Here is a 25,955-nt window from a genome sequence, read left to right on the forward strand (position 1 = left end):
TTTATTATTTAAATTCATTTAATATTAACAATATCACAATCTATTCAAAGCAAACAAACTACTATAAATAAAGAGTCAAATTTGAAAGATTAGTGCACTTGCCTAAAGCAGAAACTAAGCTTGATGCACCAATTGCACTTATTTAATTGAAACTTTTTAAATTTTGAAAAAGAAAAATATATTATTAGTTAATTTAAATAATAAAATAATGAAAGAAAGTGAAAAATTTAGTTAAATTAACCAAGAAAGAAAGAAAAAATAAAAAACGCAATCAGAGTAAAAAGAAAAATAAATGAAATAAAAAGCTAATAAATAAATTAATTAATTAAAAGAGTTAGTTTGATATTTTGTTTTAAATAAATTAATTATCTCAATCCAAAACAAATTAGCTGTTTTTACCCAACAATAAGAGTCAAATATGAGAGGTTAGTGCATTATCCTAAACCAGAACTTAAACTTGATGAACCTTCATCACCAAATGATTTCAAACTTTTTAAATAAGATGAAAAAATATAGATGAAATAATAATAATAATAAATTAATTATTTAATTCATAATGAAAGCAAAATTTTAAAATTATAAAATGAGTTAAATTAATAAAGAGAGAAAGAAAGAAAGAAATAATCAAAAGCAGAAATAATTCAAAATAAATCCAATCAGTTTGTAATTTTTATATATTGAAGAAATAATACATAGTTAATTTTTAATAAAAATGAAGAAAAAATATAAAATATAAAATAATAAAAATTGTAAGAAAATTAACTTAAAATAATTTTTAAAATATTTCTTTAAACAAAAGTCAATTAATGAATAAATAAAGATAGGTAGATAGATAGATAGATGAGAATTTCTATTAGAAAAATAATATTGTAAATAACTTGAAAATTAAATTTTAATAATAATATTATTATCAAATTGAATGTACTTTAAATTCATATCTAGAGCCTAATGCGATTAAAATGAAGACTTTAAAAACTTTTTTTATTAATAACAATAAATTTAAACAATATTAATAAATAAATTCAAATTTACTTCTTCTAAACTGTTAAATGATTTTTTCTCTTATATCATTTTTTTTTTCAAAAATATTGAAAAGCAATTTAATTTATGAAAATTAAATATATTTTTATTATTATAATTTTTTTATGTATGTATGTATGTATGTATGTATGTATGTATGTATGTATGTGTAGCCAAATGCCATTCAAAAATTTATTGAACTTGCTATATATATCTAACAAAGAACATAAACTGCTTTGTAAACTAATTATAATTTTAACATATATAATATATTTATTATATTAGTTTTTATTTAAAAAATTTTTTAAAATCTCTTTAAGTTCTTCTTCATTATATTAATTTTATTATAAAAGGATTATTAAGAAATTCGTTAATAATATTTTGTTTCATGTACAAACGTGATTTATTTAGAATAATCTACCTAGTTATTTTAGAGAGAAACCTTAATTTTAGCTTTATAAATTAGGTAGTAAGTTATAGTTTGATATTTAATATGAGCTTGTAATATTATAAAATAGACTTAAGAGATGTATTTTAATATTAATTTTTTTTACCATTTTTATCATTCAAATTGAGGAATGATCAACAGAAGAAATATTTTTTTATTAAGACTTCATATTGAAAAAATATTAGCTTAAGACTTATCTTTATATCAGACATATTGTTGAACAATATAAATCTGATCTTATAGATTCAATAATAAATCAATAATCTTTAAGTTATTTAATACAAAGAATTTTGCAGAAAATTTTTAACTTCATTTATACTTTATTTTTTAATACTGAACTTACAAAAAAAGTAATGGGTTCGACAATGATTTACTTAAAGTTATTAATATCTATTTTATAAATTATTTAAATAAATATAAATTTTTCTTGTGATTTTTAATTAAAAATCATAATTAATACCTTTTTAATTTTTTAAGAATTAAATTAAAAAAATTATTTTATCTTTTTATAATTTATATATTAAATATAAATCTATAATAAATTAATTAATTCATCCTGTTAGATATTAAAATTTATTTGGGTTATATAGACACTTATGTTTAATTTATGAAAACTACCCAATTCGTCTTAATAACCCTTCAAAAAAAACAGTTCTTATTTACTTAAAATTAAAAGACATTTGCATGAATAAGTAAATAATACCTCACCAATTTAAAATCAGAAACTATTAAAAATGATTAAGAAATGCTAAAAATTTACTTATTAAATAAAATACAAGAAATTTTTTTATAAATAAGCTAAAAATGTTGATAGTATTTATTTTATTTTGTTAAGACTGTTCTAAAAGATCAAATAATTTGTTCATAGATGCTTTTAATTAAAAAGCAGAACATTAGATAAAATAAAATTTTGACTATTAAATTATTTTATGACTTATTAAATAAACTCAGATAAAACATTCTTTTATATTTTAGCATTTTTATTTTGATTTTTTTATTTCTGTTTATCTATTTTTATATTTGAGCTTTTAACATGAATAATTTAAATTAGAGTTTTCGAATTTTGTTGAAAAATTTATATTGTGTGTGTATCTAGATTTAGCTAATCAGAAAATAATCAGAAATATCTAAATAAAAATAGTTAAATATAATCCACTCTCAATTTAATCAAGAAAATAGACAATACTTAATAAATTAATCTATTTGAATGATCTAAGGAAAATCTATTCTGAATAAACTTGGCAAACTTCATGAAATACAATATGCAATTATAAATATACAATTAAAATATGATTTTAAATAAATCGATTTCATATATAAAAGTTAATTAACTTATCATTATAATTAATTATTATAACTAATTATTCATTTTTATTTAGACTATTTAGTTTTTTTCTTTTTCAAACAAATCACTGTATGATTTATTTAATATGATCTCTCTCTAATTCAAATAATATTTGAATATCAATTTTCGATTCTACAATAAAAGAAATTGATTATCAATTTTATAATAAAATCTATCAACTCTCAATTTTATATTGTTAAAAATAAATTTTTAAATAAAGTAAAAGATAATTTTTTATTGTAAATGTTTATAATATTATTTTTTTATTAGTGTTTTGTATATAAAAATATGGTTTTAAATAATTAAGATATTATTTAATATGATATCTTCTTGTGTTATGATTGATTTAGATGATTTAATTGAGTGTTATTAGTTCAATTTTCCCCTTCTAACTCTGAAATCGATTGATTTATGATGATTAATTTAATCACTGAACTTTACTATTTAATCTTTATCTATCTAATATATAGAGTTTGAGATTGATTTATGCTAAATTAATTAAAAAATTTAATTACTTAATTCGATCTTCTTCTCTTTTATAAGAAACGATTTTTTATTAATTTTGAAAAGGAATACTTACACTTTTTTGCTTAATGAAATTGAAATTTGTATGTTTAAACTAATAAATAAAACCCTTAATAATATTCATTTTATTATTAGATGAAATAGTATATCACCATAATGTACTGTATATTTTTTTAAATTTTACTAATTTAGTAAAGTAGCGGCTATAGATCAAGATTAGTTCAATTAAATTTTTAAATTAATATTTTTAATTTTGTTGTGGCTATTTATACTATTTAAAATTTTATTATTAAACATAAAAGGTATTTTTCATTTAATAATGACATTCGCTTATTTTCCAAATTTTTTAGCTTGAAAATTCTGGAAAATTTATCAAACTTCTAAGAATGGGAACTAATAACAAGAGAAATCAAATCATTATATAAATATCCAGATAGCTATAGCAAAATCATACTAACTTCAATTACAAAACTGAAGATTATACTAATTACCCCAAGACAACTAGATAAAGAAGAATGGGCAATTATGACCACAAAAAGATTTGTAATCAATAACTTTAATTAATTATAGAATTTCTATATAGTAGATTTAGACGGAAACAGATTATAACTGCCAGAATCGGAAGAAACAGCAGAGGAATTTAAAGTAATAAAATTCAAAGAAGAAGAAATAGAAATAGAAAATGATTAAGAAAGAAAACTTCTAGAGATGATTGAAAAAGACTATAATGGGCAAATTATAAATAAAAAAAGGAAAATATTAAATAAAATAAAATGAAAATATATATTAGTAAATAGAAAATTTATATTTCTATGTTTGTGAGAAAAAATAAACAATCAATGATTTGATTGTTTTTGTTGATCAAAATGGCTCAACAAAACCTGAATAATTATAAATTCTGTATAGTTTAACACAAATTTATTGCTTGAATCCAGATAATACATTACAGATTTAGGGTTGGTCAACTTATTTGACTGCTCAAATTCAAGGTCTCACTGATCAATCAATCGTGTAAATAGTTACTAGTGATAATTAATAATATGTAGCAGATGTTGTAACATAGAATTACATGCATTTCACAACATCATAAATAAGATTACCTTCATAGATTCAGATGATAAATGTTGATGGCTAAAATATCCTCAAGACCCCAATTAAATTAATTCAAAATAATGTATAAGTTTCGTTAAGTTTCTTAATAAATACTCATCCTGCTGACAGACAGTATTTCTAAATGAAGTTGATTCAATAAAATTAAAATCCTAATTTAATTGTAAAAAATTTGTTTATCAGAATTAAATCCATTCAGTTTACTGATGAATTAACTTAAGAAGATACTAACACATTCAAATACAAGAAATTTAGCATTATTTAAAATGATGTTGATTTTTATGTGTGCACAAACTAAGGAAGTTTTATATTATCATTCGGTAATTAATAAGATATGATGTTAACTCCTACAATTTAAATGTTAACTTAGAATAAAAATCCTAAAGCTGGTGACATTTTATAGTTTAATATTACTTCTTCTACTTCTAATCTCATTAGTAAAAAATAAGGTTATGCTATGAAAGTTACATGTCAAAACGGCTACAAATAAGCATTCACTGGTCGTCCTAATGTTGATTAATATTTTTCTTTATCTTCCTAGCAAAATGGAACAGTGTACAGCTTTATATTCCCAACAATTATGCAGAGGTTAAACCCATAGAAGGAAACATGCGATATTTCTATTGACATAACTAATATTTAATCTAACTTAATAAAGGAATATAGAGATTAAATGGAGAGCTCTTATTTTAGTTCTGTATTTTTAAAAGAGCCAAACATTAGTGAGAATCTTTACTTTAAAGATATTGGAGAAAATATTAAAAGTAATACGCTAATATCATTTAAAGATGCAGTGATTCCTGAAAGATAGAGAATTTATGTAGAAACATTCTCTCCTAGTGTTATATCGTCTTATGGAAGTGAATAAATAATTATTACAGGTAATAATTTCTTGTTAAACGGAAGTGCTATTGATAATATAACTGTTAAGCTTTTAGGTGTAAGTTGTGAAGTTTAAAGTGTGAATAATACTCAAATAGTTTGCATTTCAGGACCTAAAACTAGAATTGATCCTTTGGAAAAAACTTAGGTATTGATTGGTAACTCTGAAGCTTTGCTGTTAAGTCATGTTGCTTATTCAATTGATCTTAAGGAAAATACTTAGCTAGAAAATTATTTTGTAAATGGGTGTAAGATCAATGTTCCATATAACTATGTTCTTAATGTAGATCTTGGTAAATTCTAAGGCGATGAATTAAATTTCTTTAATGTGAATGTTGATGAATAACTTATCTTTAGAAGTTATAGAGACTTAAATGTTACTTTCAAAATGTTTTAAGGATTGGGATAAGTAAGCTTTGGTACTATCGATTAGAGATTTAATTCAAATTGTAAAATTTTTATTAATTAATAAAATGATGTCAAGCTGAGCTCTTATGGAAAAAACATTGAAAATTATTCATACACTTTAGTGAACAGTCTTGAAACATAACAAAATTTGATTGAAGTTTAAGAAAGCTAAGTCCAACTTAAAAAAGGAAACAAAATCATGGTATTGGCTACAACCTAAGAAGAAAGAAACGAAGAATATATTGTTGAATCGGTGAAATATAACAAAATATACCTTTCAACAAACATATAAACAAGACATTAAAATACATAAGAAACCATCAACTAGCAAAATGGAGATTCTTATTTATTCAGTGTTTAAGTTCCAATAATTTAAATAGATAGAAACATTTAAATTGAAGGCTTTTAACTCTAATTCTAAGATTTGTACGATACTAAAGTAGTGGTGAATTAATTTAGTTCAAATAAAGTTTTCAAATCCTTTATTAAATTAAATTAAGAAACCTATATCACATTTACAAATATGACTTCTAGTGTTTTATAATCAAACTTTACTCATTTAGCATATGACAGAGAATACATTAACAACTTTTTCATTAGTGAGAATAACTAGTGTAAAATAACTCTCACAAGAAGTGGTAAATTTAATAACAATTTTTCCTAGTGCAATGTCTAAATTCTTAATATTGACGATAGGACTCAAGTAAATGAAATTTAAGAAGTGTAAAACAATATCTTTGCTACTACTTAAACTTGCTTAAATGTAAGATATCCCTATAAGCTCGTAATGAAAGATAATGTTTGTTTGTCAGTTTAATACTTTACTAACTTTTTTTACCTTCATACAATTTAATCAGAAGGAATAGCATTTGTTGCTTTAGACATTAGATAAGCCTTGGTTCTTTATTAATTTGATCCTACTTAAGAGGTTTCACATGAAGTATTTTCTGTCTAACCACAACAATCAAACAATACAAAGATTTTGATTGCTGCAAACAGTGTTAAAAACCAAAACAAAAATACTCCTGCCTTATTCATCAATAATATCCCTCTTAATTATTACTCAATGTTTAATTTTTACAACTTTGAATTAATAGGATTCAATGAAAATAACACACCAATCTAATATCAATATGTCGATAATTAGAATAATGCTAATTAAAATTTTATATCAATTTGTGAATTTTATAATTTCAAGTCAGATTTTTTGAAGAAGACTGTGCTATTTAATGACACAAATTCAGATCTTCAAAAAGGATTAGCTTTGATAGACAAAGATGGAAGTTTAACTGGAAAGGTCTAATCTATATTATCTTCAAATATTGTTAGACCTGATTTAAATTGCCAGATCAATGAATAAAAATTATAAAGCTGCTCTCCTCTTATCGGTGTCATGTATGTAAACCCTGACGTTGATTACTATTGCAAAAATATTTAAAATGCAGATTTAAAAGTCATACCAAGCGAAACATAATTTATCCCAAACATAACATAAACAACTCAAGTTTTTGTTACATAATTGTAATAAACTTTTTCATTTAGATTTGTTAAAAAATTAACAGGAGAGGAATTTATACCATGCAGATTTAATTTAGAACAAAGATATTTAGCAGATTCTAATTTAGGCTTTATAGCAAAATACTCAGTAGACACAAAGAATATCTCTAGCATAACTATATATAAATATTAATGGCAGTATATTAGGGATTTCGAAATATTGTTACCCCTCTTTTCTTTTTCTCTGAATAGATCTATTTCATAATAATTAATATCCAAAAAACGGAATTTTTGAATGGTATCTTGCTATATATTAAATATAAATCGATAATAAATTAATTAATTCATCCTATTAAATATTAAAATTTATTTGGGTTATATAGACACTTATGTTTAATTAATTTTTGTAAAAAGCAAAATTCTTCTTAAAAACCCTTAAAAAAAACAGTTCTAATTTATTTAAAATCAATAGACATTTACATTCATAAGTAAACAACACCCTACCAATTTAAAATCAGAAACTATTAAAAATGATTAAGAAATGCTAAAAACTAACTTATTAAATAAAATACATGAAATTTTTATATAAATAAGCTAAAAATGTTGATAGTATTTATTTTATTTTGTTAAGACTGTTCTAAAAGATCAAATAATTTGTTCATAGATGCTTTTAATTAAAAAGCAGAACATTAGATATGAAATTAGATAAAATAAAACTTTGACTATTAAATTAATCCATACTTTATTAGATAAACTCAGATAAAAGATTCTTTTATATTTTAGCATTTTTATTTTAATTTCTTTATTTCTGTTTATCTATTTTTATATTTTAGCTTTTAGCATGAATAATTTAAATCGGAGTTTTCGAATTTTGTTGAAATTTTTGAATTGTGTGTGTATCTAGATTTATCTAATCAGAAAATATTCAGAAATAGCTAAATAAAATAGTTAAATATAATCCACTCTCAATTTAATCAAGAAAATAGAAAATACTTAATAAATTAATCTATTTGAATATTTGAATGATCTAAGGAAAATCTATTCTGAATAAACTTGATAAACTTCTTGAAATACAATATGTGATTAAAATATACAATTAAAATATGATTTTAAATAAATTGGTTCCATATATAAAAGTTAATTAACTCATCATTATCATTAATTGTTTTAACTAAGTATTCATTTTTATTAAGACTATTTAGTTTTTTCTTATAAAAGCAAATCGCAGTTCGATTTATTTAATATGATCTCTCTCTAATTACAATAATATTTGAATATCAACTTTAGATTCTATAATAAAATAAATAAATTCTCAATTTTATAATACTCTCAACTTTATATAGCTAAAAACAAATTATTAAATAAAGTAAAAAATATTTATTTTTTCATTTATTGTGAAAGTTTTATATAGTTTTAAATAATTAAGATTGTATTTAACATGAAATATTCTCTCTGTGATATGATTGATTTAAATGATTGAATTGAGTGCTATTAGTTCAATTTTTCCCTTATAACTCTAAAATTGATTTATGATAACTAATTTAATCACTGAACTTTACTATTTATTCTTCATCTATCTAATAAATAGAGTTTGATATTGATTTATTCTAAATTAATTGATAAATTAAATTATTTAATTCGATCTTCTTCTCCTTTTATAAGAAACGATTTTTTATCAATTTTAATAAGGAATACTTACACTTTTTTGTTTAATAAAATTGATTTTTATGTTTAAATTAATAAATAAAATACTTAATAATATTCATTTTATTATTAAATGAAATATAATCGATATATATCACCATACTATACTGTATATTTTTTTAAATTTTACTAATTTAGTAAAAGTAAATTTTTAAATTGATATTTTTTAATATCTAATTTAAAAAGAAATTTTACTTTCATATCAAATCAATAAAAAAGGGAGGAATTATGGTTTTTAATCTTCTTCTAAATAAGATATTAATTAAGGATTTTTGATTAAATTAAAGTTTCTTGTAAAAAAGAAATCAATAAAAAGATAATAAATTATTGATTTTATTCAATCTTTTTCTTATCAATAGAAATAGATTAATTAATTATCAGATAACATCAGTTACAATTATAATTTATTAAATGTAACTCATTTGGATACTTTGTATCATAAATGAAAATGTTAGGTATAATTCATTTAAATTCGAGGGATGTTTCTGTCTGATTGGTAATAAATAATAAAATTAAAGATATAAAATAACAATAAAAAAAATGAGAAATCATAAATATACTAAAAGACTAGTAATAGGACTTCTCCTATTACTTTCAGTTTAGGGTATTTATTTTACTACTTTCATTTTATTTCAAATTTATTAAATCATAAAATTTTATCAATAGCTCAATTTTTAAAGAATGCTTCAAATAATCACGAATCTCAGAGGAGTGATATTAGATTACTCTAGTCTTCTGTGTCTATTAAGCCAAGTGAAGTTTCTTCATTTGCACCAACTCATATAACTTTTAATGGAATTGCTTAACCTCAAGACATCACAAAAATTGAATTGTTTAATTCTTTGTCTACAATTCAACTTGAAATTGTAAAAAGATATTCAAATTCTGTTTTAGTAAAGCTTGAAAGAGGTAAAAATATTTGTATTTTTTAATATTATAAATCAATTAATAAACTAAAATTTCAATTATAAAATAATTTTATTTTTATTTATTATTTAGGGAGTTAAGGAAGATTCAGAGGTAGAATCACTTTTACTGATGAATCATATATTGAGACAATAAACAAGATTGATATCAACGCTAAAATAGACTCTATTTATCCTATGTAAGGAAATTACTAAGGAGGAGTACTACTGACTATTCAAGGTTCTCGTTTTGGTAACTTAGATTCAGATACTGAAGTTCTTATTGGAGAAGTCCCTTGTGCAATTATTACTTACAACGATAGCTAAATTGAATGTGTTACATAACCAGCTTGGAAATTAATGAATTAAAAGAGAAATCTAGTTTTAAAAAGAAAATCTGTTGTAATCTCTTCTGATACACCCTTAAACACAGAATTTACATTCATTTCTGTCAAATAATAACCAATTATTAATAGAATTCTAAGTAGTAGTGGATAAATATACAGAGGCTCTACTGTTAATATTGAGGGTACAAATCTATTCGCAGAAAACCTTTAAACTTAATTGTTCATTGGAAATGATAAAATCTCATTTTAAAGAACAGAAACAGGTTTATCATTTGTAGTTCCATAAATAATTACCAACCAAGCAAATTATTTGATTGTTTTTGTTGATCAAAATGGCTCAACAAAACCTGAATAATTATAAATTTTGTATAGTTTAACACAAATTTATTGCTTGAATCCAGATAACACATTACAGATTTAGGGTTGGTCAACTTATTTGACTGCTCAAATTCAAGGTCTCACTGATCAATCAATCGTGTAAATAGTTACTAGTGATGATAAATATTATGTAGCAGATATTGTCACATAGAATTATATGCAAATCACATAAATGCCAACAGTTTCATAGATTCAAATGATAAATGTTGATGGCTAAAATATCCTCTAGTCCCCAATTAAATTAATTCAAAATAATGCCTAAGTTTCGTTGAATTTCTTAATAAATACTCATCCTGCTGATAGCAAGTATTTCTAGATGAAGTTGATTCAATAAAATTAAAACCCAAATTTAATTGTAAAAAATTTGTTAATCAGAATTAAATCTGTTCAGTTTACTGATGAATTAACTTAAGAAGACACAAACACATTCAAATACAAGAAATTTAGCTTTATTTAAAATGATGTTGATTTTTATGTGTGCACAAACTAAGGAAGTTTTATATACACATATAATGGCAATTAATAAGATATTAATTTAACACCTACAATTTAAATGTTAACTTAAAATAAAAATCCTAAAGCTGGAGATATTTTCTAGTTTAATATTACTTCCTCTACTTCTAATCTCATTAGTAAAAAATATGGTTATGCTATGAAAATTATTTGTCAAAATGGCTACAAATATCAATACTATAATAATTATCTTGATTATTATTATTCTTTATCTTCCTAGTAAAATGGAACAGTGTACAACTTTGTATTCCCAACAATTATGCAGAGGTTAAACCCATAAAAGGAAACTTGCGATATATCTATTGAAATAATTAATGTTTAGTCTAACTTAATAAAGGAATATAGAGATGAATTTGAGAGCTCTTAATTTATTTCTTCGTTTTTAAAAGAGCTCAACACTAATATTGATGATTTTAACTTTAGAGATATTGGAAAATAAATTAAAAGCACTACGCTTATATCATTTGAAGATGCAGTGACTCCTACAAGATAGAGAATTTATGTAGAAACATTCTCTCCTAGTGTTATATCGTCTTATGGAAGTGAATAAATAATTATTACAGGAAATAATTTCTTGTTAAACGGAAACGCAATTGATAATATAGCTGTTAAGCTTTTAGGTGTAAGCTGTGAAGTTTAAAGTGTGAATAATACTCAAATAGTTTGCATTTCAGGACCTAAAACTAGAATTGATCCTTTGGAAAAAACTTAGGTAATGATTGGTAACTCTGAAGCTTTGCTGTTAAGTCATGTTGCTTATTCAATTGATCTTAAGGAAAATACTTAGCTAGAAAAGTATTTTGTAAATGGGTATAAGATCAATGTTCCATATAACTATGTTCTTAATGTAGATCTTGGTAAATTCTAAGGCGATGAATTAAATTTCTTTTATGTGAATGTTAATGAATAACTCATCTTTAGAAGTTATAGAGACTTAAATGTTACTTTCAAAATGTTTTAAGGGTTGGGATAGATAAGCTTTGGTACTATCGATTAGAGATTTAATTCAAATTGTAAAATTTTTATTAACTAATAAAATGATGTCAAGCTGAGCTCTTATGGAAAAAACATTGAAAATTATTCATACACTTTAGTGAACAGTCTTGAAACATAACAAAATTTGATAGAAGTTTAAGAAAGCTAAGTCTAGCTTAAAAAAGGAAACAAAATCATGGTATTGGCTACAACCTAAGAAGAAAGAAACGAAGAATATATTGTTGAATCGGTGAAATATAACAAAATATACCTTTCAACAAACATATAAACAAGACATTAAAATACATAAGAAACCATCAACTATAAAAATGGAGATTCTTATTTATTCAGTGTTTAAGTTCCAATAATTTAAATTGATAGAAACATTTAAATTGAAGGCTTTTAACTGTAATTCTAAGATTTGTACGATACTAAAGTAGTGGCGAATATGTATGATTCAAATAATGTTATCTAATCCTTTATTAAATTAAATAAAGATACCAATATCTCATATAGAAATATGACTTCTAGTGTTTTATAATCAAACTTTAAACACTTGGCTTTTGGTAGAGAAAATATTAAAAATATTTTCATTAGTGAGAATAACTAGTGTAAAATAACTCTCACAAAAAGTGGTAAATTTAATAACAATTTTTCCTAGTGCAATGTCTAAATTCTTAATACTAACGATAAGAATCTAACAAATGAAGTGTAAGAAATGTAAAACAATATCTTTGCTACTACTTAAACTTGCTTAAATGTAAGATATCCCTATAAACTCGTAATGAAAGATAATGTTTGTTTGTCAGTTTAATACTTTACTAACTTTTTTTACCTTCATACAATTTAATCAGAAGGAATAGCATTTGTTGCTTTAGACATTAGATAAGCCTTGGTTCTTTATTAATTTGATCCTACTTAAGAGGTTTCACATGAAGTATTTTCTGTCTAACCACAACAATCAAACAATACAAAGATTTTGATTGCCGCAAACAGTGTTAAAAACCAAAACAAAAATACTCCTGCCTTATTCATCAATAATATCCCTCTTAATTATTACTCAATGTTTAATTTTTACAACTTTGAATTAATAGGATTCAATGAAAATAGCACACCTATCTAATATCAATATGTCGATAATTAGAATAATGCTAATTAAAACTTTATATCAATTTGTGACTTTTATAATTTCAAATCAGATACATTTAATTAGACTATGCTATTTAATGACACAAATTCAGATCTTCAAAAGGGATTAGCTTTGATAGATAAAGATGGAAGTTTAACTGGAAAGGTCTAATCTATATTATCTTCAAATATTGTTAGACCTGATTTAAATTGCCAGATGAATGAATAAAAATTATAAAGCTGCTCACCTCTTATTGGTGTCATGTCTATAAACCCCGATGTTGATTACTATTGTAAAAATATTAAAAATGCAGATTTAAAAGTCATACCAAGCGAAACATAATTTATCCCAAACATAACATAAACAACTCAAGTTTTTGTTACATAATTGTAATAAACTTTTTCATTTAGATTTGTTAAAAAATTAACAGGAGAGGAATTTATACCATGCAGATTTAATTTATAACAAAGATATTTAGCAGATTCTAATTTAGGCTTTATAGCAAAATACTCAGTAGACACAAAGAATATTTCTAGCATAACTATATATAAATATTAATGGCAGTTTATATAAACATCTGCCTCTAATAAAGAGCTAGAAGTTGCTAATTGCTCTCATGGAGATTATTTTATCCAACCTGATGGAATTTAAATTTGTATTAAGAGTGAAAAAGGCAACTTCTTTAAAATAGTTGTTAGCATATAATCTAAAATATGATATAAAAGTATTATAAATAAATATGTGTTTGATGTTTGTTGTTTTTTAAAAAATAATTTTCATTCATTTTAAAAATAAATTTATATTACCTTTTTTAATGCTAATTACCAATAAAAAAATATTGAATATTAAAAATAAAAAATCAAATCATGTTATTATTTAAATATTATTTTTTTAAATCATTAAGTAGCAATTATGATAATTTATAAAAGTTTCATTAAAATAGAAAATTTAAATTAGCTTTTGTAGACTGAATAATCTAATATTTCTAATCTAGGTATTAAAGTATGATGAGCTGTATAGCACCATATTTTAATACCTAAATTATGTTTAATTTAAAATAAAAAAAAATAAACCAGAATATTTATGAAAAAGTAAAATCATAAAACATTAAAATTCATAATTGAATATAATATTTAAATATATACTATATAATGTGCTCAAATACAATATTCAATATTTTTTTTACATTTTTAAGGGTTTTCATTAAAACCATACCTCAGTACAAAATACTGGAATCAGCACGGTATGAGGTTTAGAGGTTATATGGTAAATATTAGTGAGGAAATTGAAAATTAATTAAATCCTGTAATTGATTTTCATTCTTTTTTTGAAATTGATAAATATTTTTTATCAAAAATTCAAATGAGAGTTATTTAATAAGTAAATTATTAATAAAGATAAGTTTTTAACAAAAAATATCCTCTTTAGTGGAATTTAATTCAATTTAATAGTCTTGAATGATATTTGAAAGAAGAAAAATATATTTAGAAAGGAATTTACTTATTTTACAAATTTTCGCAATAACATTGATAAAATTGATAGAAACAATAAATTATTAAAAAAAGATAAGTTTTTGACAAAAAATTTCCTCTTTAGTGGAATTTAATTTAATTAAGTAAATTATTATAAAAAGAGAGGTTTTTTACTAAAAAAATTAGTAATTAAAAGTTTTGAAAGAAGAAAAATATATTTAGAAAGGAATTTACTTATTTATCAAATTTTCGCAATAAAATTGATAATATTCATAGAAACAACAAATTATTAAAAAAAGATAGGTCTTTAACAAAAAATGTCCCCTTTTAGTGGAATTTAATTTAATTATGTAAATTATTAGAAAAGAGAGGTTTTTAACTAAAAAAATTCCTCTTTAGTGTAATTTAATTTAATTAAAATTAGTAATTAAGAGTTTTGATAGGTATTTGAAAGAAGAAAAATATATTGAGAAAGGAATTTATTTATCAAACAAATTTGCGCAATAAAATTGATAATATTGATAGAAACAATAAATTATTAAAATAAGATAGGTTTATTACAAAAAATGTCCTCTTGAAAGGAATTTAATTTAATTAAAATTAGTAATTAACAGTTTTAAAAGATATTTGAAAGAAAAATATATATATATATATATTTAGAAAGGAATTTACTTACTTATTTATTTAACAAATTTTCACAATAAAATTGATAATATTGATAGAAACAATAAATTATTAAAAAATGAGAGGATTCTATCTAAAAAATTCCTCTTTAGTGGGAATTTAATTTAATTAAAATTAGAAATTAACAGTTTTGAAAGATATTTGAAAGAAGAAAAATATATTTAGAAAGGAATTTACTTGTCTAACAAATTTGTGTAATAAAATTGATAGAAACAATAAATTATTAAAAAAAGAGAGGTGTTTATCAAAAAAAAATTCCTCTTTAGTGGGAATTTAATTTAATTAAAATTAGAAATTAACAGTTTTGAAAGATATTAGAAAGAAGAAAAATATATTTAGAAAGGAATTTACTTTTATAACAAATTTGCGCAATAAAATTGATAGAAACAATAAATTATTAAAAAAAGAGAGGTTTTCATCTAAAAAAACTCCTCTTTAGTGGAATTTAATTTAATTAAAATTAGGATTAAGAGTTTTTAAAGATATTAGAAAGAAGAAAATATATTGAGAAAGGAATTTACTTATCTAATAAATTTGCGCAATTAAATTGATAATATTGATAGAAACAATAAATTATTAAAAAAAGATAGGTTTTTAACAAAAAATTTCCTCTTGAAAGGAATTTAATTTAATTAAAATTAGTAATTAATAGTTATAAAAGATATTTGAAAGAACAAAAAATATATATATTTAGAAAGGAATTTACTAACTTATTTAACAATTTTTTTCAATAAATATGATAACATCGATACAAATTATTTTTATCAAAGATGTTAAGTTTTTTATTTATATATTAAGTTTTTTATTAGTTAATTATTTATTTATTTATTTTGAGGCTTTCTTTATTTCTAACTATTTATATTTATAAATATTGATATTCATCATTCAATTAAAAGTTAATGATTTATATAATTAATTTAAATAAACTATTATAATTATCTATTTATTATTATTATTTTATTTATTTATTTATTTATTTATTTATTTATTTATTTTCAGTCTTAGTGTTTATCTTCTTATTATTATGGAAGCTAAGAGAACTTGCTCTTAGACATATATTTTTGTATTTCTTCCATTTTTTACATATCGAGGTTATCGGTTTGATATTCGATTTCGTTGTCAGAGTCAGCTTGAGGTATTTTAACTCCTTCGTAGCGGGTTGCGGGGGGAAGTTCTGAGTTTTTCTCAGATTAAATGATATTAACTTTAGTATTTTGGTAGTTGATATTGAATGTATTCAACTCTTTAAGTTATTGAGATGTTTCGTTTTCATTGTTTATTAGGACATTTGTTTTGGGGACAGTTTCTGCTACACTTTCAAATTAGTCATTTCCAATGTATATTTTTTTGCTGTCGCCTAGATGGGAAGGTCTGTCAGGTTCTTCTCCAAATACTCCTTTATTCGTGTGGATTTTGGATTGGAGTTGAGACTCTTTTTCATAAACACTGATTTTTTTATTTTACTCTTTTGGGAGTTTGTTTATTTTATTGATGCTGTTGCTGTATTCATTCATTTCATCGTCATTAAAATCTTCGTTTTCTTGCACAAACGCATTGACACTAGTCTACTTCGCTTTATCATTTTAATCGCTAGATGGACTGCCTTTTTTCTTATTATCACTTGCGGCCTAGCTATTTTAACTAAAGGCTCTTTCTTCGTCTTCATCGTTATTTTCCATAAAATTAAGTTGGTTATTGGCATGTATTTGAGGATGATCAGAAATCTCATTTTTAATAATGTAAAATTGCTTATTTTTCTAGAACACAGTCAAAGGATGATCGTTTTCTTGAGCTTTATTTGATTAGTTTTAAGAAGATTCGCTTAAATTTTTAACTAAAATGTTGTCACTGTGATTATTAATTAAATTATTATTACTAAGCTAATTGGCTGTATGCATATTAGAGATTATGTTATTATTTTAATAAGCATTATTTACAGCTAGAATGTTGTTATTGTAGTGATTTTTAATTAGACTTCTTGTGCTCTCATTATTGTGATTGATATTTTTATAGGTGACCTATTTATTATTAAAATTCACCATGTTACTTTGTTCGCTATGAAGCACGCTCTAATCATTATTTTAAATAGTGATGAAATTTTAGCTTTGAGGTTTATTTAATTTTCTTCCACTGCCTTTATCTAGATCATGATTCATTTAAAGTTTTAAATCAGTAAATTCGACATTTAAATTTTGTTAGTGTTCCACATTTTATAAAGACGCAGTCCTCTTTGAAGCCTTTTCTTATTTATGTTCTAATTCTACAGATTTTTTAGATGGATTTTAGAGTGCAATTTCATTTTATTGGATATTATCTGCAATTTCGATTTGTAAACCATTTTCAGGAGTAGTGTAGGCATTATTATTGTTGTTGTTATTTTTAGCATTATTGCTATTATTAATATTAGGATCAGTTTATTGATTTTTAACTTACTTCTCAGCTTCGTTTAACTTCTTTCTGTGATATTGCAAATCATGAACTAATTCTGGAGCAAATATGTATCTGTAAACTTTATATGTGTATTTAATAATACAGATAAAAGCAACATTTAAGAACAAAGTCAACCAGAATTTCCAATTTCCAATGTTTATAAGTAACATTTCTTGCAAGGGACCAGCAAAAATGTCATAAGTAAAAGCGAAAGCAGGGAAGAATAAGAACAAACTAACAATCACGTAAGAAAAGAAAGTAAATGGTGAAAAATATGTTGTGTCCATAAAATTGATAGCCCAAACCACTCCAACTGTGCTGCAGTAAGAAGAAAAGCTTTAAAACCACAAACCATCGATTTTACCATCTCCGCTCATCTAATAGTAATCCTAAATTTATTTATGTTAAAAATATTTACTTCATTCAAAGAAATTAAATATTGTATTACCTAATAGTTGATAAAAAATACAGAAAAATAAGTTGTAAGAGAAAGGCCAACACCTTATAAGAAAACTATTCCGAAGACCTTAAAAGAAAAAAGATCTTTTTCTCTAAATATTTTGTAGAGACGAGGCAAATACTTAGCGATGTACTCAGATCCATGAGGATTGACATCTTACTCAAACCCTGCAAAATAAACTGGAGCACAAGCAGTAATAATAGAGTTGAAATTGAGTAAATAACCGTCTTCCCAAAAAGACTACCCTGAATAAGCACAAAAGAACCCAAAGTAGAACTATTGAAGTGTGAAAATAAAATTTTTAAGGAAGAAATAGTTAACAAAGTAAGATGTTCTGTATAAATTCCATCTCCCATGAACAAACAAAAGTCTCCACAAAAACCTAAACTACCCAAAGTAATAATCGCTGCTTAAAGCTGCTTGATTTCCTTCCTTACCAATAATACCTAAAAAAAAACAAAAATATTAATTAAGTGAATTCAATTTCGATACTTTATTAAATTCATAAATTGTTTATTAATCTCAAAATAAATTTGTATTATCTATTATTTATTTTAAAAATCTATTTAAATAATTAGCAAAAAATAATTATTTTTTTAAAGGTATTTCCTTGAATGATTTTTTGGTTCATTTTTATAATAAATAATTAACAATTGCTAAGTCATTAACAATTAATATTCATGTAAAAATTTAGATTTCTTATTCAAATTAATTAATTGTTTTTCATGAAAGAATCCCTTAGATTTTATTTTAAAAGCCGTTCATATTTTTAGCAAAAAACAATAATTTTTAAAGGTTTTTCATTTATTTGATTTTTAAAATGAATAATCGAAGCTAATTTATAATGAAATTATTTAATTTATTTAAAATCTATTTGAAAAATAAAATAATTTTTTTTATCAGAAATTCATTAATTTTATGAATGTTTGTCTTTTAATTGAATTTTATGTTAATTGTTTTTATTCTTTCATTCATTTATTTGTTTATTTGTCATTAAATTTCTGTTTTAGTAAAATTCACTAAGTTAGAATAATAAATATGCTTTTTTGCTTTGGTTTTTATTTTAAGAATAAATTTATTAATTTAGTTTTTACCAACTCCGATATCTGCTTCTTAGATCATGGTTACGTCATTACCTCCATCTCCGACAGCTAGACAAGTTTTATTAAAATGAGTTTTAACGAATTTGACCATTTCTGCTTTTTATGTTGGAGTTGATCTGCAGCATATAACAGTGCAGCATTCTGGAATGATTTGCAAGAACTCTTTTCTACATTAATCATCATGTAAGGCATGACCGATTGCTTCTCCTTCTATTACCAAGGCAAATCCTGTGTAGCCTTTCACTTAGTTTATTTCAAATGAATTATTTTCTTCTTTAGTTAGATAGGAATCTCGTCTCGATTAGGAACCTCCATCGTTTATTATTCTGTTTATATTCTGGTTTTAATGTCCAACTTTTTTGTTTTTGAAATCATGGTGGTTATTTTAGTTGTTTTTTATTCTTATTTCTCCTATTTCGCTGACAGTTTTTATTTGGTTGATTCTTCCCTTTATTCTAAAGAACTTGTCTCTATTTATTTATTTAAACAAAATTATCACTATTAATTAATTAGTTGGTTATTCTTGAAATATTTATTCACCTCGTAACGTCTGGATAGTGAGATTGAACTCTGAACACTTTAGTTTGATTGTTCAGCAAGTTGCAAAGATAACCAATATTTTCTGCTGTTTCAAGTTTGTCACCTGTGAGCATCCAAACATTGATTCCAGCTTCATGGAAATCCTTTAAAACTTCAGGAACTCCTTCTTGCAATTTATCTTCAAGTGCAGTAACTCCCAAAAGATCAAAGCCTGTTTCTATCTCATTTTCAAGCTTTTATCAATTTTAAAATAAAATCAAATTTTTATAGTAAAACCAAATGAAAATTTCATTTAATTTATCTTACATCAGCAATTTTATCTTTAGTTTTTTCAGGGAACAAGTCTCCAATCATGTTCATATTTAAATCCTGTATTTGCGAATTCCATGCATCATATTCTTATTGATTTAACTCTTTCATACCCAAGCAGAGAGTTCTTAACCCCTTTTTTAAATATTTTCATTTAAAACATTGTCTTTCAATCTGTTTACTTACGTGCTTTGAATAGTATTTGAGGCTTTGCTTTATATTACTTTTAAGTGCTTCACTTGTATTCGAAATATGTTTGAGCATGAACGAATCAGCTCCCTTAGTGTACATATATATTTTTCCTGTTATTGGATCCTTTTTTTTTACAAAAACAAATTTATTTTTTCAATAATTATTTTTAGGATAATTCAAGCAAAAAATTGTCTTTCTTTCATTATCAAAAACCATTTCAATTTTTATTTGGTTCTAAAAAAAGCACAAAATTCCTTCATTTAAGAAACAAAACTTTAATTTTTTTCATAATTTTTAAAGCAAATTTCATAAAATTTAATAAATTTTATTAATTATTTGTTGGATTATAAAAGAATTAATTAATTTTTTAATATTTAGAATGAATTTGAATACCTAAATAATGACACTCATTCTTTTACGCTCACTTGTGAATTCTATTTTATTGAGAAGCTTAAATGTATGCATTTCTGATCCCACTTGTATAAATATTTAATTTGTTGTTCTTTTGAGAAATTTGAAATTATATTTTTGAGCTTTTTCTACGAGACATACTTCATCTGGTGATGAACCTTAATAATTAATTTCGTTTTGTTTTTCCTCAAGGATAACGTCGTGACAAATAGCAATGCACATCCAAAATTGATAAAAATCTTTGTATTCTTCATCGTAAGTGAGAGTTTGATACTCTAATTTTGCTAAGATGTCTTCAAGTTCTTTTTCAGAGTAGTCAGAACCAGCGATATTTGCATGTCTGAAAATCATAATGTTGCAAGTCAATGTTCCTGTCTATTTATTTGTTAGTATTTAACCAAATATAAAATATGTTGAAAATATAAAGAAGTTACTTTATCTGTAAAGATGTAATCAATTTTTCCTAACTCTTCATGAATCATAGTATTGAGCACCTTCATTTTTTGAACTTATCCATCGTCTAAATAGTGCATTTCAGCATCATACTCCATGAAAGATGATTAAAATAGTTTGACAACTTCCATAGAAATAATCAAAGAAATAGGAATAAGTGAATTTAATAGTAAAAAGTATGAAAAAAAATTGATTGTTCCCTAAACTTCATAGCTATAAAGACCATCGCTACTGTTTCCATAAAGATAAGCGTAGTTATATTTATTATTTTCCAAAGGATTTGTGTTTTTCTTCATAATAATTTTAAAAAAAAATATATATTAAAAGCTTAAATATCTAAAGGCAAATTAAAGTCTACCTAAAAAATAGATAGAAGAATAGCCATAATAATGCATAGAGCTAATTGAACTAACAATGTTATAAAAATTATAGGATTCACTTTCTTTTCTATATGAGTAGATTTGTGCTTCACTTGCCTAATTCATTTAAAATATATTTTAAAAAACCTAATTAAAATACTTAAAAATACCCTTAGTTCCTCATTATTTTCGTGTCTTGACCTGAATAAATTACCACTCCTATCACCCATTCAGTATTCTTTAAAGTTGTGCCCTATTAGTAATTATTAAAAACAGTTATTATTCCATCTGAATAAATTATAAATCTTTAAAATAAATAAAATGTTTTTTTAAATAACCAAGTAAATTAAATTGCTTAAAAATATTAAAATAAGTTAATTCTTTCATAGTTTTTTCATAAGCCTAGTTAATTATTAATTACTAAAATGCTATTTTGTTTCATAATATTTTGTTAATTTTAAGAGTTAATTCGTTCAAAAAACATTTTTTGGAATTGCTAAATATCTAGCTAGCTTTAAAAGATTTGAAAAAGCTAATTTTTTCCAAAAATCTAATGAAAACTTTGCTACTAAGAATTTATTTGTTAAAAAATTCTAAATTCATTAGTTAAATTTTAAAAATTGTTTCTTTCAAAAAACAACACATAGGAAAAAATAGTAAAATTTATAGCTTTAAATATCAAAATAAGCTTATTCATTCATAGTATGTTGATTGTTATTTGAGTTATTATGTATTTATTTATACTAATAATAATTACTAAAATTACACAATTTCTAATATTTCTTGTTTTAGTATTATTTTCATAAAAGACTTTTTGGAAATAGCTAAATAAATTAAAAAGCTTGAAAATATCTTAATAAGTAAATTCTTTCATAATCTATCTATTGATAAGTGTTATTATTTGTTTTAATAATTACTAAAATTGCATGATTTTTCAATTAATCAATTAATAATTTTTTTTCTGAAAACACTTTTTTGGAAATAGCTAAGTAAATTAAAAAGCTTGAAAATATCTTAACAAGTAAATTCTTTCATAATCTATCTATTGATAAGTGTTATTATTTATTTTAATAATTACTAAAATTGCATGATTTTTCAATTAATCAATTAATATTTTCATGTTTTAATATTTTTTTTCTGAAAACACTTTTTTGGAAATAGCTAAGTAAATTATATAGCTTAAAAGTATTTAAAAATTTAAATTCTTTCATAATCTATCTATAATTATTTATGCTAATAAAAAGTAAAGTTTCACCAATTCTAAAAGAACGATAAATTATTTATTTTTTAATGCTTTTTTTTCAATAAACACTAGTTGGAAATAGCTAAGTAAGTAAATGTACAGCTTGAAAATATCTAAGCAAGCTAATTCCTTTCTTAATATATTTATTGATTTTAATTTACGCTTATAATTACTCAATTTTCATGATTTCTAAATCAATTAATTAATCATTTATTTATTTATTTATTTGATAAAACGCTTTTTGGAAATAGCTTAGTATTTTATAAAGCTTGAAAATATCTAAATAATTTAAATTCTTTGATTATCTAACTGTTAGTTAATACGTTTTATTATTTATATTAATAATAATAATTAAAAGGTAAATTTCTTAATTTCTATATGAATTAATTAATAGCATTTTTATAATTTTAAGATTTATTTCTTTGATAAAATACTAAGCAAACTAAATAAGCCACTATTGTTTGTTGGAATATTTTTTCATTCAATAATTGGATTGATTTTTATTATTTTTATTTGGCTTATTCAGAAATAAACTATGATAAATCGCTTATGATATTTGAGTCTATAATTTTTTTAAAACTTGCTAATTTTATTCTTTTTTTCAACTTAAATTTTTTAAAATATGTGAAAAAGTTTTTTGTTACTCTGAGCATGACATTATTATTGTTGAGTACTATTGGTTTCGATTCGTCGTCCAAATAGAGCAAACCTTTGAAACTATGGATTCTGTTGTTAGGTTTATCACAAACAATTTTTCCCTTGAATTTAATGAGAGAATGTTCTCTACCGTACTTGTTTACAATCTCATGAGATATTTTGCTTTTTAGGTTTCTCTCACTATTGATTGATAAGTGAAATAGAAGATTATAATTCAATTTCATAAATAAATAAATCAAATCAAATCAAATCAATTTCAAATAAAGTTGGCAAAAATTTAGATTCTAACATAAAAATTCTATTAAATGCATAAACATTAAATTTTTTAGCATAATTTACCCATCCAAGTTAGCAGTTTCGACAAAACCTGTGCCGTTTTCTTCATTTGTTGTAATAACCAAAATATCTGCTGGCAATATCTTTAAATTTAATTTAAAAATGCATGAGAATTAGCTTGAAAGTTTTTATTAATTTGTATTCATTTTTTGATAGTAAAACTAAACTAAAAGAATTCTATCTAAATTCAAGATATATTTATTGTATTGTATTGATTGATTGAATCATGAAATAGAAATAGAAGAATTTTAATATTAGTAAAGCTAGCTAACTCTACTCAGAAGAGTGCTAAATGGATTACAAAAATATTATATTAACATTTATGTATCAAATTACCTGCTCTTAGTTAACTTTTATAATATCGCCAAGCTAAATATCCTTCCACATAATGCTTGTAAAGTTTTTGTTATTAAAAATAAATGATTTCTATTCGTTGACAAGATCGTCATTGCGGTGTCTTTTCTTTATTAGAAATTGAAAATAATTATTGAGTTCAAGGTAACAGCAATGCTTTGAGGCTGTTTATAAATGCTTAGCCTTTTAATATTGCTTGATAATAGAAAAAATAAGTGATTAATTACATAATCTTCAATTGCTTCTCTTGATAAAGATACGGCAAGCACTAATATGAGTGGGCCAACCGCGGAAAAAGGCGCTAAAGGGGAAATGATATCTATACATTGGACAACAGTAGAAATTAAGAAATAAAAATTAGCTGCTCTCATAAATTGCAAAATCAACGCCTTTGGAACAAAGTTCCACCATGTGTATTTTGATGTCTTTATATGATTGTAAAACTTTCTATGAATCAATTGATTTTATGTACGATCATTAAGATATATTGTTTATCTGTTAGATTCTTCTTAGTCTCTCACTTTGTGCGACATCCAAATTATAAAATTTATCTATTTAATTTCCAATATAGTCCACTATTTTGTATGCTTCTTCCTATTGGTTAGCCTATCGATCAATCAAGCTTAATTCCTTTTATATTCTTCTATGCTTGTTTGCTTGCTATCTTGCTTGTTTACGAATATACAAAACTATTCCTTGTAGTGAATTCTTTTCTACTTTGAAATTAAAGTAATTCTTTTCTTTTAAAATAATTGAACTGAAAAAAAAAAATTGTATAATTGTGTATTAAATTATTTATTTATTACTTAATTAATCAATCAATTAGTTAAGTAATACTACCGCCTTGCTATTACTTATATCAATATGAATTGATTACTTAATTCATAAATAAAAAGATTGATTGATTGATTGATAAATAGATACAAACATAAAAACAAATATACATTCACGAGCACATGTAAAAAAACATTCCTTATTAATTCATATTTACATTTAATAATATCTATATATGCATTACAATTTTACAGTGTTAATTTTCATTATACCATCACCTAAATTATTTGATTCATTCATTTCATGATAGTTTTTCTTACATTTTTTTAATTAATTTTCATGTATTTTTTCTATTTTCGCAATAATCTTTGTCAAATTCAATCAATTTTCATTTATTTTTTTTTTATCGAATTGGCTTTCATTTATTTTGTTCTATGAAACTCATTTTGATTTATTTGCACAGTGATTTTAAATTCATTATCTTTCATTTAATTTTTCATTTTCATATTTGCGCTTAATCAATTTAATTTACTAATAATGCACAATAATAAGACTGATTTATGTAAATTCATTCATTTCTTTTTTAATTTTTTTATCCATTTATTTGATTAGGTTTTTTAAAAAATTGAAATAATTGTATGATAGACTTCCATTTTCATTGTTTACTTTGTTTTCATTCATTTAGCTTCCATTTTTTCTTGTTTTTCTTTGTTTTGTTTAGGTTTTTCATAAAATTCTCACAATTTTTATTGTTAAAAATAGAACAATTTAGGATGGATGATTGGTTTGAATTCATTTTTATTCACTTTTTTAGATTTACTCTAAATTCATCGAATGAATTTAATTTAAGCCTTAAATAATTCTTTGATTAATTTTTGGCTGATTTTAATAATTTATGCATACTTTTTTATATTTTTTACCAGTTATTAAAGCTAGTTATCGTATTTAATTTACATACTTTTTTAAAGTAGCTATCTTACTTGCTAAAGATC

General features: G+C 22.9%; 5 protein-coding genes across 5 annotated transcripts in view; 2 read left to right on the forward strand and 3 right to left on the reverse strand. All coding sequences in view use genetic code 6, as the record gives it.

Annotated features, from left to right (window-relative positions):
• Positions 1-1,248, reverse strand: part of TTHERM_01165250 (kinase domain protein) — a gene marked incomplete at both ends in the record, with an annotated part of 8,980 nt that extends 7,732 nt beyond the window's left edge. Inside the window, 4 exons of the mRNA XM_001026793.3 lie at positions 63-152; positions 400-489; positions 926-975; positions 1,033-1,248. Of these exons, the coding sequence (XP_001026793.3) occupies positions 63-152; positions 400-489; positions 926-975; positions 1,033-1,248 (446 nt within the window). The remainder of the gene's footprint in view (positions 1-62; positions 153-399; positions 490-925; positions 976-1,032) is intronic.
• Positions 1,249-4,065: 2,817 nt separating this feature from the next.
• Positions 4,066-7,530, forward strand: TTHERM_01166260 (IPT/TIG domain protein; the record flags this gene model as incomplete). Its single annotated transcript, XM_001026795.2, has 1 exon — positions 4,066-7,530. The coding sequence occupies one exon, from the start codon at positions 4,066-4,068 to the stop codon at positions 7,528-7,530; it is 3,465 nt and encodes a 1,154-aa protein (XP_001026795.2).
• A 1,949-nt stretch (positions 7,531-9,479) lies between these two features.
• Positions 9,480-13,903, forward strand: TTHERM_01166270 (IPT/TIG domain protein; the record flags this gene model as incomplete). Its single annotated transcript, XM_001026796.2, has 3 exons — positions 9,480-9,543; positions 9,606-9,848; positions 9,939-13,903. 3 exons carry the CDS (start codon positions 9,480-9,482, stop codon positions 13,901-13,903), a joined length of 4,272 nt encoding a protein of 1,423 aa, XP_001026796.2.
• Positions 13,904-16,337: 2,434 nt separating this feature from the next.
• TTHERM_01166280 (phospholipid-translocating P-type ATPase, flippase family protein) lies at positions 16,338-24,722 on the reverse strand (the record flags this gene model as incomplete). Its single annotated transcript, XM_001026797.2, has 14 exons — positions 16,338-18,161; positions 18,221-18,678; positions 19,327-19,805; positions 19,876-20,108; positions 20,182-20,319; positions 20,371-20,499; positions 20,770-21,162; positions 21,222-21,530; positions 21,599-21,716; positions 21,770-21,852; positions 23,487-23,679; positions 23,839-23,918; positions 24,172-24,297; positions 24,417-24,722. The coding sequence occupies 14 exons, from the start codon at positions 24,720-24,722 to the stop codon at positions 16,338-16,340; spliced, it is 4,869 nt and encodes a 1,622-aa protein (XP_001026797.2).
• Positions 24,723-24,806: 84 nt separating this feature from the next.
• Positions 24,807-25,263, reverse strand: TTHERM_01166290 (hypothetical protein; the record flags this gene model as incomplete). The annotated part of the gene is made up of 3 exons (XM_001026798.1): positions 24,807-24,946; positions 24,996-25,036; positions 25,208-25,263. 3 exons carry the CDS (start codon positions 25,261-25,263, stop codon positions 24,807-24,809), a joined length of 237 nt encoding a protein of 78 aa, XP_001026798.1.
• Between the last annotated feature and the right edge of the window lie 692 nt (positions 25,264-25,955).

The sequence above is a fragment of the Tetrahymena thermophila genome (assembly GCF_000189635.1).
Source record: "Tetrahymena thermophila SB210 genomic scaffold scf_8253978, whole genome shotgun sequence".
In the NCBI taxonomy this organism is placed as follows: Eukaryota; Ciliophora; class Oligohymenophorea; order Hymenostomatida; family Tetrahymenidae; genus Tetrahymena; species Tetrahymena thermophila.